The 19,686-nt window shown below is 46.2% G+C and overlaps 1 protein-coding gene across 6 annotated transcripts in view; it reads left to right on the top strand.

The window, feature by feature from the left end:
- ASB3 (ankyrin repeat and SOCS box containing 3) overlaps positions 1–19,686 on the top strand; it is an 89,377-nt gene that overhangs the window by 55,238 nt on the left and 14,453 nt on the right. For 5 of the 6 annotated variants that reach the window (XM_069954779.1, XM_069954777.1, XM_069954780.1 and 2 more), the window contains exons 6-8: positions 1,335–1,512; positions 3,470–3,667; positions 16,129–16,371. In XM_069954779.1, coding sequence (XP_069810880.1) covers positions 1,335–1,512; positions 3,470–3,667; positions 16,129–16,371 — 619 coding nt within the window. The remainder of the gene's footprint in view (positions 1–1,334; positions 1,513–3,469; positions 3,668–16,128; positions 16,372–19,686) is intronic. The other variant, XM_069954781.1, reaches the window with a different exon arrangement.

Below are 19,686 nucleotides of genomic sequence, written 5' to 3'. Positions count from 1 at the left end.
TCACATCTCCCCTTGCCTCTTCAGCGCTGGGTCGCTGCTCCAGGATCTCCTGTGCTGCCAATGTTAGCCAGTTAGTGAGTGGGGTGGGACGCGGTGAGCTGGCTGTCCATCAGACTGGACAACATTTTCCCCTGAGTCGTGACATCATCACTTGGGGAGGGGGGATGCCTTCTGGCAGGGGTCCCAGAGTGAGTCACACGGTGGATGGTGGGCATGGGGAGAGGTAAGGAAGGACTTGTTTGCCCCTGCCGCCTGTTAGATTTCCGCTAGGGCCAAACTTTTCCTTTAGGGTAGCGTCACACGTACCGGATTCGCAATGGATTTCACGCTGCAGGTTTGCAGCAAAATCTGTGAATCCTGGTACTGTGATTTTCAAAGTGGTTACATACCCGCAGTGGAATTTTCATAGGAGTATGTAACCAGGCCCCTTTAACCACCCACAGCATACATTACCTGCTCGTCCGCGGCTGCATGTGAGGCTCTCGTCAGTCTTGCTCAGCCAATCAGTGACTGCGGCGGGACTGTCAGGAGCCGGGAGCCTCACATGCAGCCGCTGCGCCGAGCAGGTAATGTATGCTGCGGGCTGTTAAAGGGGCCGGGTTACATACAGTACTTGCAGGAATGAAAATTCCGCTGCAGGTATAAAACCCCTTTGAAAATCATAGTACCAGGATCAGCAGTGGATTCCGCTGCAACCTCGCAGTGTGAAATCTGGTTCAAATCCAGTACGTGTGAAGCTACCCTTAGGATGGATTTGGTGCTGTATTTGTAATAGGAAGGCTACTGCATGCAGGTACAAAAACAAAAAAAAAACCCTTAGATAGCAGTGCAACCAGCAGAGGGTATATGAACGGCAGAACAAGATGGTCCAGCCACATTCACACTTGCATTAAAAGATCCCTGTTTTTCGCGTTTTTGCACTTTTTTGTTTGTTTGGTTTTTTTTTACCATATTTTTTAAAATAACCTTATATTAAACTCGTTTTATTTTAATTAATTTTTTTTTTTTTTTTTTGCTGCCTAAGATTGTCTGTTGATTTTTGTACATATATAAATTTCTAGCTCTATAATTGTAAAAAGAATTTTCAAAATCTGCCGTCCCTTTAGGACAATAGGTACCATACGTTAATTACTTGTTATTCTGCTTGTCTATAGCATCTAAATATTTTGCAGCTTAGCGAATATAGTAAATCCGCTTTAAGTGAAAATAAAATTGATGTTGCCATATGCTAAGCATGGCGGCTTCATTAAAGCGGCAATATTTGTTCATCAAGCTAATTTTTTTCGCAAAAGATTTCCAAATGCTTTTCTATTAAAAGCCGTATAATGTGTCAGGTGCCGATGTCAACTGCCAAGCCAAGGACAAGGCGACTCCATTATTCATCGCCGCTCAGGAAGGCCACGAGAAATGTGCCGAGCTGTTACTGTCTGCGGGAGCTGATCCAAACCTGTACTGCAATGATGACTGCTGGCAGCGGCCCATCCACGCAGCTGCACAAATGGGCCGGAGCAAGTAAGGCGTCCGATATCTGGGTGTAATCAAAGGGTTTAGTAATCACATAAGGTCATTAGAAAATGTCATTGTTTCTTGTAAAATTGTAATTTCCGCTACATTCCGACTGAATATTTTTTAATGGACAGGAATCATTTGGGGCGTAGTAACGGGCTCGTGTTGTAAGACGCTGATAGCGATTTAATGATAGAAGGATTTCATTTAAATTTTTGGCAAAGAGATTTACAAAATGTGTTTTTAAGGTCACAGAGATAAAAAAAAAAAAGCGTGGAAATGTAAACACCTGGCTAAATAATAACCATCATTAGCACCCCACAGCGATATGACATAGGGGTATTTAAAGGGGTATGTCACCAAAAATAATGTTTCTTTTAAATCAACTGGTGCCAGAAAGTGTCAAAGATTTGTAATTTACTTTTATAACAAAAAAAAAATCTCAAAATTTCCAGTACTTATCAGCTGCTGTATGTCCTGCAGGAAGTGCTGTATTCTCTCCAGTCTGACACAGCGCTCTCTGCTGCCACCTCTGTCCATGTCAGGAACTGTCCAGAGCAGGAGGGGTTTTCTATGGGGATTTGCTGCTGCTCTGAACAGTTCCTGACATGGACAGAGGTGGCAGCAGAGAGCACTGTGTCAGACTGGAGAGAATACACCACTTCCTGCAGGACATACAGCAGCTGATAAGTACTGGAAGACAGGAGATTTTTAGTAGAAGTAGATTACAAATCTCTGGCACTTGCTGGGATGATTTGAAAGAAAAAAATTTTGTGAACATCCCCTTTAATAACAGTGTTATTATGGTCTCTGTGTGTAAAGGATTCTATAGGCAATAGGACTCTTAGAGCTTCTGAAGCCCCATGATTTACTGATACAGACTTTAAATGTCAATAGGAAGAGGAGCGGACTCGTTCTCTACATCTGTATAAGATTTTATTGGAACATAATACACATTCAGAATCTATGTTACATGAGATCACATCCATGTGGCATCACGTGTGGCCATGTACATAGATGTTACCCCCTAAGCCAGGAATGGGGAACCTTCAGCCCTCTTAGCTTTTGAAGAATTACAATTCCCGGCACCTTTTTTGATCTAGCGGGTTTGGGGTTGCCCATAGGCTCTGGTGCTGTTCCCCACTTCAGCCTATGGAGTATACTGGGTGTAATGTATGTATGTGGGTTTTGTGGGAAAGGTTTAAAGATAAATTGGCATTTATTGTCAATCTCTGATCTTTATGGGCAAAATAGTCAAGTGGGCGGTTTTACCCAGTGATTGACAACTCCCTGTATGCACACTGATACTGATAGCTGTCAGTCATTTAGGATTGGGAAAGGGTTAGTTGGTCATTTTGCACTATTCTGCAGAGCCTCCCCCTCCCCCCTTCTGATGTAAACAAGTCCCTGACAGGCTTTATCTGCAACATTGTAGCTTCTCTGTAATGCTGAGAGGGTTAATCACAGTGAGTTCATCAGTAACTTGACCTAAGATTAATCCTAGCATAACAAAGAAGCTACAATGTTGCAGATACAGCCTGCCAGGGACTTGTTTACATCATCTGTCTCAGAAGGGAGAGGGGAGGAGGGAGAGACAGAGAGGCTCACACACAGATTTTTGTGTCTTCAGGAAAAAGCAGAAGCTCAGAACTGGGGGAAGGAGACTGAATAGATAATAGCAAGTATGGAGGGAATTGTTAGTCTCACCATGGGCAGCAATATATCAGAAGTTATGTTTGAGCACACACAATTACACTTCTAAATTTCTCCACCCTGTTAGATTTTGCACCTGACCGTGTATATATAATGGATGTTTGCTGCCGTAGTGCTCTCCTATATGACTGTGACTCTGTATGAGATATGTTTATTGCGCTCCACATGTCGCCTTCACTGTCTCTACTGGTTGTTGGAACATGTCTTTTCACTCTTTTGTTACCTACGTTTATTGGAAATGTATTTTTAGGATCCTTGAGATGTTACTGCCGGTCACAAGTCGTGTATGTAGTACGGGGAAGGATGAAGTGAGTCCGGTGTATTCTGCGGTATATGGAGGCCACGTGCCGTGCTTGGACATGTTACTGTCCGGAGGCTACAGCCCACAGGCTCAGGAGTGTCCGCTCTTCGGATGTAAAAGCCCAATGTGTATGGCTATCCAGAAAGGGTGAGTAGGTGCTGTGTTATAATGTGTTTACATATAAATGTATGTTATTTGGCTTAAAGGGGAACAGTCAAGATACATAGCTTCTTCCTCAGCGCCCCGTGCCCACTAGGAAGCTGTCACCAGATTACATTTGTCTAACCTGCTAATAGTTCCTCTCTAAGTTTGTGTTCTGACTCCATGTGGACATTTATGGAATATCCATAGGATGTATGGCTGACCTCTGCAGGTGTCATCTAGGAACACTCATCACCAATGTAAAAGGGTCCATACACTGTTACTGATAAAAATCTGGCGTATTCTTAAGCCCCTATTACACGGGGTGATGCTGAGGAGCACATGAGCGATGTCAGCCCGTGCTTGCATCTCATTTCCCGCTTGCTGCTGGTGCTATTACACGTGTCGGCAGCGATCGGGTGCAGGGGGCTGTCCAGGTGATTGATAGATCGTCCGGGCAGCCCATAGAAGAAAGCGGCGGTTGCTATCATTTCTATCAGTCATTTTTCTTTTAACATGTTGACAGACAACAATCAGCCGACATTGTTCATCGTTGTCTTCTATTACACGAGACTATTATCGGCTGATATCTGCTGAATACGACCGATAATCATTTTGTGTAATAGGGCCTTTTGACAGGTTTTTTAATTTTTTTTATTTTTTATAATCTTCTTCTATAATAATTCTTCTGGCATGTTCTCTTGCTCTGAGCTGGCCTCCTGGAGGATTGGGCTCCCTCTAGTGGCAGACATGTGCCTGTCCACCTGCATTTATAAGCTCAGCCACAGGCTCTGGAGTCTTCTGGCATTCTCTTCTCCTGAAGGTATATATAGTCTCCACCTCCTCACCTTTTTGCTCAGTTGTTGTCAGTCAGCAACCATGTCTGTGCCCCCTGGCTATCCACCACTTCATAGCGATCTTCCAGCTATTTGGATCTCAGTCTATTCCCAGTTACAGCTCAGCTTCAGTCTGGACTACGTCCTAACATTGCATCCTGCAATCCTGCACTTCCACCACAGAGGACGAGTACCTGGTCCTGGACTCCATCACTCCTTCAGCTCTTTAGTTGGTGGTCACCGAGGTTATCTTTTAAGGGTAGTGGCCTGGGAGTTTCCCGCAGCAAAGTCCATCCTGTCTTGCTGCCATTGTCAGTGCGGTGTTTGCTTGGAACGGGCGGCATTGCATTGATGTCAATGCAGTGCTGCCCAGGCTGAAAAGAACGGCCACTGTTTTTATTGCAAACAATGGTGATTAAAAAAAGTAGTGTGTGTGAACATAGCCTAAAAATGATCCTTCCAAAGTTCTGGAAGAGTGGACCCTTTAAAAAGTAAACAAGAGTGTATCATTTGCAGTGAGGCCGGTCATCAATAGATTCTCTGGGTCTCAGCAGTGATAAATGATGCAGGTAAGTATTCCTGGGGGAGCCCGGCTGGTGAGCACGGTTGTAAAACATAATTGCATTCAAGTTCCTACTTTTTCCAATCGCCGTTATCAACTCTCGCCGTCTCTGGAACCTGACATAATGCTGTAATTGAATGAAGCCCGATGCTAAATTGACAATTCCCCCCCCCCCCCCCCCCTCTTACTGCTACCGCACTTGTCTCCGGCTCGGCACAAATGAAGAAGTTAGAATTCCTCATATAGGCACCTAGTCACATTGCTTTCCTGCAGAAGGTTTTCACTTTTCATTTGGTGGTGTGACAGCTGCTTGATGCTCTTCCCTTCTTTTGGCTGCATAAATTGGGATAGTATCAGGATATAGAGAGGGGGGAAGGAAATAGCGGTTACAGCGCAGACCGCCTCTGCCATTTGTATCGAAGGTTTACACATGTAGCAGAGCGATTTATTTTTTTGCATTTTGAATAGTTACATTTGTGCATTCTGATAGCGCAGTTTGTTTATATGCTGTTGTCATGTGGTTTATGCCTTGATGGTTAGCACTGTTGCATGTATAGGGGTCCTGGGTTTAAAGGGGTACTCCAGCGGAAAAAAAATTCTTTCAGATCAACTGGTGCCACAAAGTGAGAGATTTGTAATTTACTTCTATTAAAATCTCCAGTCTTCCAGTACTTATCAGCTGCTGTATGTCATAGACACATATGCAGGACATGCAGCAACTGATCAGTACTGGAAGACTTGATTTTTTTTAATAGAAAAATTTTTCTAATTTTTATAACTTTCTGTTACCAGTTGGTTTGAAAGAAAAAAAAAAATCACTGCAGTACCCCTTTAACTGTGACCACAGTTGACATCTTTATGGAGCTTGTATGTTTTCATGTTTGTGCTGGTTACTTCTAGGCACTCTGTTGCCTATCCAATTTCTAAGTATTATTATTATTATTATTATTATTAATAATAATAATCAAGTGCTTTTGATTCCAGAGTGCGGTACATATCATAAGGAGTTAACATTCAGAATGCAGATGTACAGAATGTAAGATAAAGTCAAGAAAGAACATAAATGCAGTAAATGACGGAGTGGTACATAGAGGGAGAAAGGACCCTGCCCCCAATTGTACACTGTAAGGCTATGTTCGCACAGTAAGAGACCGGCCGTTCCACGACCCGGCTGGTCTATGAAAAGATCATCCCATCTAGTACTGCAGTACCGGCCGGATGATCTTTTCGGCTGCAGAGTTCTGATGCGGGCGCATCCGTGCACGCCCGCATCAGAACTCTTCACTGCACACTATGGAGCTTGCAGCTGCTCACTTCATATTGTGCACTGACATGGTTTACTGCGGCTGCTATCCAATAAACAGCAGCCGCAGAAAACTTACATGTCAGTTGTCTGCGGCGCCGCTAGGGATCACGGCTGGAGCGCATACTATGGGGGACATTTATTAAGTCCGACATTTTTTACGCCGGACTTAAAAATGTCCCTGCATCTCCGGCGCTACGGAGATTTATGTAGAGGCAGACTGCCTCTACATAAATCCCGTGCGCTCCAGTGCGCACAGCCGAAAACCTACGCCAGCTGAGGGCTGGAGTAGGTTTTCGGCGTATCTTTAAGTGAAAAAAATGCTGAATCGCGCGGACCCCGTTCCGCCCCCTACCCACCCCCCTGGCGTACCCACCGGAAAGAGCCGATTTGCGAATATTTTATTCACAAATCGGCTGTTTTGCAGATAAAATATTCGCAAATCGGCTCTTTCTGCCGAAAAAAAAAGATACGCCACATGATACATGTCCCCCTATGTGTATACGCTCTGGCCAGGATCCTATAGGCAGCAAAGGCATGTATATTTTCGTAAAATATACATGCCTTTACGAAAATATACGTTGTGTGAACATAGCCCAAGGATGCATTCCCACGTACAGGATCCTTAGCAGATCTGCAGCAGATTTGATGCTGTGTCCAGTTATTTAGATCGTATCTGTTGTTGATCCACAGAAGAAAATCTGCTGCGATACGGAGTGTGTGTGAAGCTACCCTAAGCGTACTATTACACGGAACAATAATCAGCTGAATTGGCCCGATTCGGCCGGTTATCGCTCCATGTAATAAATACAACGATCAGCCGGTGACAACGATCATCGGCTGATCGTTGATCTAGGCTTGAACCTACAATTGTCTGGCGCTGACCGTGCATCGCTACGTGTAATAGCGGTGCGCGGCCGGCTGCCGACGATATACATTACCTATCCAGGCTGCAGGGCTCCTCTTGCGGTCTTCTCCCCGGGTCCCGCGCGCTGCAGCTTTGGTGCGCCCTGTCTCAGCTGACAGGCCACTAACGGGACCGCCGCGGCCAGGGATTGGCTGAGCGGCCTGTCGGCTGCGACAGGCAGCTCTGAAGCTGGAGTGCGTGGGACCCGTGGAGAAGTTCGCAAGAGAAGCCCTGCAGCATGGATAGGTAATTTATAAAGTTAAGCAAGGGCTGCAAGGACATCGGTAACAATGTCCCTGTTAAACGATAATCAGGCCGTGTAATAGGCTCAGTGATCTAGCAGATCGGCACTCGTTTACAGTTATTATCGGACCTTCATCGGCCCGTGTAATAACACCCTAAGGGTGCCTTCACACCTACCGACTCGCAGCGTTAATAACGCTGCGAGTCGGCTAGGTCCTGGCAGATCACTGTCATTACATACACGCAGCGGTCGTTCATCTGTAAATCTGCCGGCCGCTTAACCCCTTCTGATGCCGGCTGCCTCCCGCTCCGCTCTGTATACATACCTCCTCGCTCCACGGGGTCCCGGCGTCCTGCTCTCACGCCCGGCCAATCAGTCGCTGCGGCAGGGCAACACACTGATTGGCCGGGCGGGAGAGCAGGACGCCGGGACCCCGTGGAGCGAGGACATGTAATGTATACAGAGTGGAGCTGGAGGCGGCCGGCATCAGAAGGGGTTAAGCGGCCGGCAGATTTACATACACGCAGCGGTCGTTCAGACCACTGCGTGTATGTAATGACAGTGATCTGCCAGGACCTAGCCGACTTGCAGCGTTATTAACGCTGCGAGTCGGTAGGTGTGAAGGCACCCTATGGGTGCATTCACATGTACAGGATCTGCAGCAGATCTGAAGCAGATTTGATGCTGTGTTCATTTATTTAGATCAAATCTGCTGCGGATCTGCAGTATAAAATCCGCTGCGGTGTGTGTGAAGCTTCCCTAAGATTACTTTAAAGTGTCATTATTGTTTCAAAAAACTTATGACATGTCAGAGAGACATTGTAGAGACATGTTAAAAAGTTTTGATCAGTCCGGGTCTGAGTGTTCACAGCCATACCAATAGGGAGAACGAGCAGGGAGAGGACCAGGAGCGTGGTATACTTTAAGCCTATCAGTAGTTTTTAGCGCTCAAAACTTCCAACAACTCTATACGGAGGACAAGGGAGTGTGATGATAATGGAACCTACATGACTAACAAAAACGTTGTGTAATGTCCTGATCAGCCCTACAGCAAGTGCCCAGAAGGTGGACTCTTTGTGTTATATAAGGAGGGCTTCACGGACTTCTCAGCTATGATTGGCAGCTGCAGCTTTTAGGGTCCTATTCCACGGGCCGAGGAGGGCCCGATCAACAATGTAAACGAGCGGCGATCTGCTAGATCGCTGCTCGTTTACTGGGCTTATTCCACGGCCTGATCGTTGAACGAGGGCTGCAACGACATTGTTACCGATGTCCTTGCAGCATCATACATTACCTGTCCAGGCTTCTTCTCCGCAATGTCTTCATCCCTGGGTCCTGTGCGCTCTATCTTCTGAATGGCCAGTCAGCTGACAGGCCACACTCAGCCAATCACAGGCAGCGGTGGTCCCGGCCTGTGATTGGCCGGTCAGCTGACAGAGCACTCAGCCATTCTGAAGATAGAGCGTGCGGGACCCGGGGATGAAGCGCGGAGAAGAAGCCTGGACAGGTAATGTATGATGATGCTGCTGCTGTCAAATCTTCGTTCCCCCGCCGTGCACCGCTATTCAACCGTAGCGATGCGCAATGGGGGAACAATGATTTTAGGTCTGGACCTAAATGAACGATCAGTTGATGACACGATCATCGGCTGATCGTTCTCTCTATTTCACCGAACGATAATCTGCCGAATCGGGCCAAATGGGGCAGATCCGGCCGATATCATTACTGTGGAATATGGCCCTTAGTCAGGAGACTAATAGAGCAGTCAGTCGTAGCTGAGAGGAGGAGACGGGGAGGCTATCAGTCTGGAATGTGCTGAGAAGAGCCGGCCACGAGGGCCGCTGCCAGAGCAGTCACCAGGAGATCAAACAAAAGTTTTTTTCTCTGGGATGCAGGTGGCGTTGTCAAAGCCCAAAGTATCCTTACACTCCGCACCCTGCGCTCAGCGTTATGTTACCACAAAGTCTTTTAGCCACTCAAAAAAAATAAATAAAACCAAAAGCCAGTTGGTCTGTTTTTAGCATTTTTTTGCTTTTCGTTTGGTTTTGAGCTGTAATACAGTGGTGTTATGTCTCAATAGGCCCAAAATACTGTGTGTGAACTAAACCTTACATATTGCAGCATTTATTTCTAAATTTCTGCATTGCTGGAGCCGTATAAAAATAGAAAAACAGCTTATAAACTTCCCTACCTGCAGACTCATCCCTGTGGGGCTCCAGTTAGGCTTTTTCTGGTCCCCCATGAGCATAGAACAGAACCTGCCTGCTCGGCCAATCACTGGCCAAGACGGGACATCACTTTGGCCAGTGATTGGCTGAGCAGATTGGTTCTTCTCCCAAGTTCCGGTCCTGGCAGAAAAGACTAGGAGCCCAATGGGAGCTGTGAGCTGGGTTAGGTTAATATTTTGTTTTTCTATTTTTTTGACTGCCCCAGTAATATGGTAATTTATTTTTTAAATGTTGGAATACTCCTTTAACTGGCGGAAAATAACCCTTATGTATGTAAGTTTGTAAAACTAGATTGGGAACCTCCCTGGAGACAGGGGTCGAAATAAGCGGTGACAACTTCAGTACAACCCTAAGGGATATGTTGAATTTTTATTAAAGCAACCAGAAATAATAAACATCGTTACTGATGTCCTTGCAGCTCTTGTTATCTAAGCATGTTGCAGGTCTTCTCCTTCGCTCCTTCTTTCTCCCAGTCCCGCGCACAGCAGCAGCTTTGGTGCTGGCCAGTGATTGGCTGAGCGGTCTGTCAGCTAAGACAGGCTGCTTTGAAGCTGCTGCTGCGCGCGGGACTGGGAGAAAGAAGGAGCGAAGGAGAAGACCTGCAACATGCTTAGGTAAAGCATGGTGCTTGTGAAATCGTCGGTTGCCTGCCACGCACCACTATTCCACATAGCGATGCGCGGTCAGTGCCCGATGATTTTAGGTTTGAACCTAAATTAACGATCAGCTGATAACACGATCATCGGCGATCATTGTCTCTATTCCACGGAGCGATAATCGATTATCGCTTTTCGGAATAGGCCCCTATCTTAGCCGTGCTACATCTTGACTTATAAGAAGAATGCATTGAGTTACCTCACTCTATTATTCACATTTAGGAGAAAAAAAATGTCAAAAACATTCTTAGCGAGTACCTAAAAAAAGTGCACTTTCTAAAAGCAAGCGCACAAGCGAGATCTCCCCCGTAATGAAAGCATTTGCATTATAGCCAACCTATTATAGTTAATGTTTCTCTGGTCAGACTGTGGATGATTTGAAATTGCTCGAGGCAGGAACTCATCCAAGTCCTTGGTTGCACATGTGAACACGTAGGCCTGGATAATAGCCAGCGTATTCTCTGGCAGCTCCCTGTATAAATTATGCATGAGCTTTGCAATGAAGCACTGCTTAAGGTTTATTGTATAGTATTTTACAGTGTATCAGCTGGAGCATGGCTCCCAGAATCCCCGCACATCATTAGCGTGTTCTCTCTGGTCTACAGTGAATGACTTAATAAAGATAGATAAGTAGTAGGCTGTTGTTGTTGTTGTTACTGTTGTTGTTACTGTTGTTGCTGCTGCTGCTGCTGTTGTTGTTGCTGTTGTTGTTGTTACTGTTGTTGTTGCTGCTGCTGCTGCTGTTGTTGTTGTTGTTACTGTTGTTGTTACTGTTGTTGCTGCTGCTGCTGCTGTTGTTGTTGCTGTTGTTGTTGTTACTGTTGTTGTTGCTGCTGCTGCTGCTGCTGTTGTTGTTGCTGTTGTTGTTGTTACTGTTGTTGTTGCTGCTGCTGCTGCTGTTGTTGTTGTTGTTACTGTTGTTGTTACTGTTGTTGCTGCTGCTGCTGTTGTTGTTGTTACTGTTGTTGTTACTGTTGTTGTTGCTGCTGCTGCTGCTGTTGTTGTTGTTGTTGCTGTTGTTGTTGCTGCTGCTGTTGTTGTTGTTGTTGTCTTCTGTGCTTTTTGATAGCCGGTCAGCATGCTGCCTACATAGAGATTATTTTAATGTTTTTGGATTTTTTTGTGACGCTAATGTTCGCTCAACTTTTCGAGATCCTAAGCTGTCAAGTCATCACTAAATCTTTTCGCAAGTTCTTACTTAATAATGAAGAGACGACGTCCGGATGTGCCACATTTCTCGCAATGATTTTAAACCGGAGGAATGAAATGAGTTGAGGTCTGGTTGGTCTCCCCACCTGTCACCGGGCGTCATTGTTCTTGTTTGTTTTTTCGCCATTAGGTATGATTGCTGGAATCTATCGGCTGCCAGTGGCCGGTTTTCTTAGCGGCGTTTTGTTATTTAGGGCAGAGCGGCGTGTGAACGGAATAACAAACACCAGAGTCAGAATTTATTGTGATTCTACGTGAGTTCCTGCCCGACCGCTTTTAACTCCAATCCATTGCTAGTGAGTAAATCTTAATGGCTTGTGGTAACTTTTAATGTAGTTTGGGGACCAGATTAGGGTCATGTCTTTTTCTAATAGGTTTGTAGGTTATTTAAATGGACATGAAACTTCAAAATAAGAAATAATTCAACCATGGGACCGGCTTGCTGATGGATTAGTGGGTTTTCCAGAATTTCTTTTAAGATAAAAAAAGAAAAATATTACTTAACCCTTGATGGTTGAAGTGGTTTGTTGTGTTGCAGCACTGGTGTCTTGTATCTGAGTTAAAGGGAACCTGTCACCCCCCATGCCGGGGTAAAGGCCGCCCAACCCCCCGCCAGGTTCCCTTTTAAAGGGGTTCTCCGGCAAACAAAGAATACTGGTTTCAGAAAGTTATACAGATTTCTAATTTACATCTATTTAAAAATCTCCAGTCTTCCAGTACTTATCAGCTGCTGTATGTCCTGCAGGAAGTGATGTATTCTCTCCAGTATGACACAGTCCCCCCTCTGTTTTAGTATGTGTGCACCTCTCTATAAATCCCCCCTCTGTTAGTGTGTGTGCACCTCTCTATAAATCCCCCCTCTGTTAGTGTGTGTGCACCTCTATATAAATCCCCCCTCTGTGTTAGTGTGTGTGCACCTCTCTATAAATCCCCCCTCTGTGTTAGTGTGTGTGCACCTCTCTATAAATCCCCCCTCTGTGTTAGTGTGTGTGCACCTCTCTATAAATCCCCCCTCTGTGTTAGTATGTGTGCACCTCTCTATAAATCCCCCCTCTGTGTTAGTGTGTGTGCACCTCTCTATAAATCCCCCCTCTTAGTATGTGTGCACCTCTCTATAAATCCCCCCTCTTAGTATGTGTGCACCTCTCTATAAATCCCCCCTCTTAGTATGTGTGCACCTCTCTATAAATCCCCCTCTGTGTTGTGTCAGAGACTGCAAGATCCATTCTTACATTGTGTATTATGAGTGGGTTCGTTTAAAGGGAAACTGACTGTACAGATGCATATAGGATATACTGTACATATAGGATATACTGTACATATAGGATATACTGTACATATAGGATATACATATAGGATATACTGTACATACATGATATACATATAGGATATACATACAGGATATACTGTACATATAGGATATACTGTACATACATGATATACATATAGGATATACTGTACATATAGGATATACATATAGGATATACTGTACATATAGGATATACATATAGGATATACTGTACATATAGGATATACATATAGGATATACTGTACATATAGGATATACTGTACATATAGGATATACATATAGGATATACTGTACATATAGGATATACATATAGGATATACTGTACATATAGGGTATAAATATAGGCCAGGGGTACTCAACGGCTTTTAGTGAAGGTCCGCTTACTGGGGTCTTTTGTCAGGGGAAGGTCCGAGCTGAACATCAGTAGGAAACGTGTTTTGTTACTTTTCAGAAACGTTGTTGAACTATTTAAATACAGAATTGATGCTTATTAGCGGGAAACCTGGCATTTTTTTCCTCTCACCAGCCCTTTGAAATTAGGTACAAAGTGGTGACTGCTCCAGTAGTATATAGCCCCCCTGTTGCTCCCCCAGTAGTATATAGCCCCCCTGTGCGCTTCCCCAGTAGTATATAGCCCCCCTGTGCTCTCCCGCAGTAGTATAAAGCCACCCTGTGCGCTCCCTTAGTAGTATATAGGCCCCCTGTGCACTCCCCCAGTAGTATATAGCCCCCTGTGTGCTCCCTCAGTAGTATATAGCTCCCCTGTGCGCTTCCCCAGTAGTATATAGCCCCCCTGTGCTCTCCACCAGTAGTATAAAGCCACCCTGTGTGCTCCCCCAGTAGAATATAGCCCCCCCCGTGCGCTCCCCCAGTAGTATATAGCCCCCTGTGTGCTCCCTCAGTAGTATATAGCCCCCCTGTGCGCTCTTGCCCCTCCCATATAGCCCCCCTGTGCGCTCTTGCCCCTCCCATATAGCCCCCCTGTGCGCTCTCGCCCCTCCCATATAGCCCCCCTGTGCGCTCTCCCCCTCCCATATAGCTCCCCCTGTGCGCTCTCCCCCTCCCATATAGCCCTCTGTGTGCTCTCCCCCTCCCATATAGCCCTCTGTGTGCTCTCCCTCTCCCATATAGCCCTCTGTGTGCTCTCCCCCTCCCATATAGCCCTCTGTGTGCTCCCCCCCTCCCATATAGCCCCCCTGTGCGCTCTCCCCCTCCCATATAGCCCCCCTGTGCGCTCTCCCCCTCCCATATAGCCCCCCCTGTGTGCTCTCCCCCTCCCATATAGCCCCCCCTGTGCGCTCTCCCCCTCCCATATAGCCCCCCCTGTGTGCTCTCCCCCTCCCATATAGCCCTCTGTGTGCTCTCCCCCTCCCATATAGCCCCCCTGTGCGCTCTCCCCCTCCCATATAGCCCCCCTGTGCGCTCTCCCCCTCCCATATAGCCCCCCCTGTGTGCTCTCCCCCTCCCATATAGCCCCCCCTGTGCGCTCTCCCCCTCCCATATAGCCCCCCCTGTGTGCTCTCCCCCTCCCATATAGCCCTCTGTGTGCTCTCCCCCTCCCATATAGCCCCCCTGTGCGCTCTCCCCCTCCCATATAGCCCCCCTGTGCGCTCTCCCCCTCCCATATAGCCCCCACTGTGTGCTCTCCCCCTCCCATATAGCCCCCCCTGTGCTCTATCTCCCATATAGCATAATAAAAACAAACACTTATACTCACCTGGGTCCGGGCGTCTTCTCTTCGCTCTTGTGGCCGCACTGCAGCAGTCACTAGAGCGCAGTGACCTCACTCGAGTGCCGAAACCAGAGGCAGAGAGCGGCCTCTTGTGACCGATGTGGCCAGTGAGGGGTGACTGACAGGGAGGGAGCCAATGGCAGTCAGTGCTGCTTCACCGTAACAGCGCTCGTTACGAGCGCTCATAGTTACTGTGCAGAGTGCAGCTCAGTGTACAGGTATACTGAGCTGCGGCAGGGGCCCGGACAGCTGGCCTCCGAACCCGGACCGCAGATATAGGATATACTGTACATATAGGATATACTAATATATGAAAAAAGGGTCAAAGAACCGCTGCAACCTGAAGTGCCAAGAGAATATGAATGTGAACCTTCCCCTATTTGATGCTTGGAGTTTGGGTGGTGCCGAAGATTTCCAGGGACTCACTGGAGCAACAGTATATTATACATGGAGGAAAGGGTCCATGGCAAATCCAGTCCTATAAAACTGTGTCCTTTATTTCAATCCACATAAAACCTCATTACTTCAGTACAAAATACAACATGTTTCTACGTCTCACACGTCTTATTCATGCAGTGATGGAAATATATTACATAGTTTTATGGGATTGGATTTGCCATGGACCCTTTCTTCCATGTATAATATAGGATATACTGTACATATAGGAGATGCATATATCCATGCTGCCAGACTCTGGTCACATGAGCAGAGTCTGGCAGCATGGGGGCGGGGCTCCGGGCTATGTATATAAATAAGGTTGTGAGCCCTCATGGGGGCGGGGCTCCGGGCTATGTATATAAATAAGGTTGTGAGCCCTCATGGGGGCGGGGCTCCGGGCTATGTATATAAATAAGGTTGTGAGCCCTCATGGGGGCGGGGCTCCGGGCTATGTATATAAATAAGGTTGTGAGCCCTAATGGAGGCGGGGCTCCAGGCTATGTATATAAATAAGGTTGTGAGCCCTCATGGGGGCGGGGCTCCAGGCTATGTATATAAATAAGGTTGTGAGCCCTCATGGGGGTGGTGCTCCGGGCTATGTATATAAATAAGGTTGTCAGCCCTAATGGGGGCGGGGCTATGTATATAAATAAGGTTGTGAGCCCTCATGGGGGTGGTGCTTCGGGCTATGTATATAAATAAGGTTTTCAGCCCTAATGGGGGCGGGGCTATGTATATAAATAAGGTTGTGAGCCCTCATGGGGGTGGTGCTTCGGGCTATGTATATAAATAAGGTTTTCAGCCCTAATGGGGGCGGGGCTATGTATATAAATAAGGTTTTCAGCCCTAATGGGGGCGGGGCTATGTATATAAATAAGGTTGTCAGCCTTAATGGGGGCGGGGCTCCGGGCTTTGTATATAAATAAGGTTGTCAGCCCTAATGGGGGCGGGGCTCCGGGCTATGTATAGAAAGAAAGGATTTATTATTAATAAGTAAAAAAAAAATCTTTCCTCCAGCACTGACCTGCTCCGGTCTCTTTTAGGCACTCGGTAATGGCTCCACTTCTCCTCAGATATGGATTCCAGCTGTCGAGCTGTAATTTACAGAGTTGTTTGGAATACAACAATTTTCCTTTATTTCGCTACTTTCTCCGCCACGATTGCCCGCTGCCTTCTGGGGACGAACTTGATGCATTTAAACGGTCATCTAAAAACCATTACAAAGAATGGCTGCCCTATCTGCTCCTGGCCGGACTTGATCCCGCACCTTTGCTGGATGCTGCATGGTGAGCGCTTTTATATGTTTGTCTCTTGCTCTCATATATATTACGTTTCTGTCATTTCCTCCCACAGTCTGTACAGAATATACAGGCAGTTTGTTAATAGGAAACATATTTAAAGGGCTAGTTTAAAGCAACTGTGCCAGAAAGTTATACAGATTTGTAATTTACTTCTAGTAAAAAATCCTCTAGTCTTCCAGTACTTATCAGCTTCTGTATGTCCTGCAGGAAGTGGTGTATTCTCTCCAGTCAGGCGAACAGGAGATGGACAGAGGTGGCAGCAGAAAGCACTGTCTTAGACTGGAGAGAATACACCACTTCCTGCAGGACACACAGCAGCTGATAAGTACTGAAAGACATGAGATACTGAAATCTCTGGCACTTCCCTGGACCAGTTAAATTAAAGGAAACATTTTTTTGGTGAACTACCCCGTTAATCCAGTTCTGGAAGCTGGGCAATACTAGTTAAAGGGTTTGTCCAGGGAATAGTTTTAGTATTAAATGTAGCCAGCGTGGTGTAAAAACAATAACATGTTCTTCCCTGGCGGTGCCCGCTCCCTGCACAACACTTCCTAGTCTTTGTTGCAGTACAAAGAAGAGCCTGCACAGCCAATCGGTGGTGACCAGGAAGTGCTTACACAGAGGGCGCAGGCATCATCAGGGATAGAAGCAGGTGAGTACATGTGACCAGGAAGTGCTTACACAGAGGTCGCAGGCATCATCAGGGATAGAAGCAGGTGAGTGCATGTGACCAGGAAGTGCTTACACAGAGGTCGCAGGCATCATCATGGATAGAGGCAGGTGAGTACATGTGACCAGGAAGTGCTTACACAGAGGTCGCAGGCATCATCATGGATAGAGGCAGGTGAGTACATGTGACCAGGAAGTGCTTACACAGAGGGCGCGGACATCATCAGGGATAGAGGCAGGTGAGTACATGTGACCAGGAAGTGCTTACACAGAGGTCGCAGGCATCATCAGGGATAGAGGCAGGTGAGTACATGTGACCAGGAAGTGCTTACACAGAGGTCGCAGGCATCATCAGGGATAGAGGCAGGTGAGTACATGTGACCAGGAAGTGCTTACACAGAGGTCGCAGGCATCATCAGGGATAGAAGCAGGTGAGTACATGTGACCAGGAAGTGCTTACACAGAGGGCGCGGACATCATCAGGGATAGAAGCAGGTGAGTGCATGTGACCAGGAAGTGCTTACACAGAGGTCGCAGGCATCATCAGGGATAGAGGCAGGTGAGTACATGTGACCAGGAAGTGCTTACACAGAGGTCGCAGGCATCATCAGGGATAGAGGCAGGTGAGTACATGTGACCAGGAAGTGCTTACACAGAGGGCGCAGGCATCATCAGGGATAGAGGCAGGTGAGTACATGTTTGCTATTGTTTTCACCCCAGCCTGGACAACCCTCCATTCCTCCCTCTAATTGTCAGGGAAATTCATGTTGAATGCATCGTAATATAAATGCTGCGGAGTGCATCACTGCCCGCCATGTATCTTTACATTGGAACTTACATAAAGGTAGGGTGAGAATTGAGGCCGAGGTGAAGAGAAGAACAATTGTAGTACATGGGCTGGGTGGTCTCCGGTACTCATCACTGCCACCATGGTATCGTTTGCAGGGATATTATAGTCACTGAGAGGTGTAGAATAGATTGGTTTCTTAATGACTTCTTGGAAATTATCTTCCTTTCCATTAATAACACCTCAAACCGCATGAGCTGCCCCATTACTTATTATCCGAGCTCCCTGAGCCCTGATCAGACCTTTACCCGATCCTTTGCATACAACACATTCTGTATAATTGTCCGACCTCCCGGTATCACTGTAGTAATGAGCCCGAGGAATGGGAGGCCAAACAGACCAGGAGGAGAATGGCAGCTTAGATTCATCTTCATCGGCTTATGGTTCCCATTTAAAGGGGTAGTTAACAAAAAAAAAATTCTTTCAAATCAACTGGAACCAGAAAGTGTCAGAGATTTGTTATTTCATTCTATTTAAAAATCTCGAGTCTTCCAGTACTTATCAGCTGCTGTATGTCCTGCAGTAAGTGATTTATTCTTTCCAATCTGACACCGTGCTCTCTGCTGCCACCTCTGTCCATGTCAGGAACTGTCCAGAGCAACAGCAAATCCCCATAGAAGACCTCTCCTGCTCTCTAGACTTGCAGGACATACAGCAGCTGATAAGTACTGAAAGACAGGAGATTTTTAAATAGAAGTAAATTACAAATCTATATAACTTTCTGACACCAGTTGAGTTTTGCTGAACTACCCCTTTAACTGTGTTGAGTTGAGTATTATATTCCCAGGATCTGCATATTGAAGTATATCCTACTGATTTGTTATGTAATAATATGATTTCAGCTGATGACGGAGGGATTTTTTTTTTTTTTTTTAGCATATAATTTGGAGGTTGTGCCCGGAGTCTGCGTAACAATAGCGCAGAGTAATAAACCTTTTAGCCGTGTAATATTTTCGGCTGGCGGTAGACGCGCCATTTACTTCTGATTGTTCTCATTATTTTCCAGCGTGACACAATACACACAGAAAAATTAGAGATTGAAGTGGGAAAGATTTACTCGCTGAAATAATTGCCTGTCACAATACAGTCTGCAAATTGGATATTGTGCAAAGGCTTAAGACAGGCGTGATGTATACAATACCGGCAAGTCAGCCAAAGCCGGTGAGAAAAACACACACCGAATAAAACCTGCGGCGGGGGATTCTATCTCGTAGGATCTATAGGAATGTTAAGTATCTGGTGTTTACGGACGTTTTCTCTATGGTGTAATGGAAGGACGTGTATTTTCGTGGTGGAAACGCTATTGTTCACCCACATCCACATAGTACTTGTCATGAGTGCATAAGAGCGGTTAAAGGGGTACTCCGGCGAAAATCTTTTTCTTTCAAATCAACTGGTGTCAGAAAGTTAAACAGATTTGTAATTTACTTATGTTGAAAAATCTCCAGTCTTCCAGTGCTTATCAGCTGCTGTATGTCCTGCAGGAAGTGGTGTATTCTTTCCAGTCTGAGACACTGTGTCAGATTGGAGAGACAAAGAAGTTTACTTTTTTTTTTTTCCCCCTGATCCAGGCTAACATGCCCCAGTATATTATTGTTATAAAGGGGTCGTCCAGGTAGCAGAGGTTAGTTAAAACCTCCTGCTCCCCAGTGCTCGCTTCCTGTGATTCCAAGTCATGCAGCATCTGCGACAGTAAGTTGTTATTGGACGTCACATGTGGATGTGGTTTCCCGCGCACACATGATGACCCTCTGAAACACATCTCTGAAGGAATACATACAAGG

This window comes from Dendropsophus ebraccatus, chromosome 15 (genome assembly GCF_027789765.1).
Source record: "Dendropsophus ebraccatus isolate aDenEbr1 chromosome 15, aDenEbr1.pat, whole genome shotgun sequence".
Classification (NCBI taxonomy): domain Eukaryota; kingdom Metazoa; phylum Chordata; class Amphibia; order Anura; family Hylidae; genus Dendropsophus; species Dendropsophus ebraccatus.
Note: the sequence above shows the minus strand (reverse complement) of the source record. Positions and strands in the feature narration are given on the sequence as shown.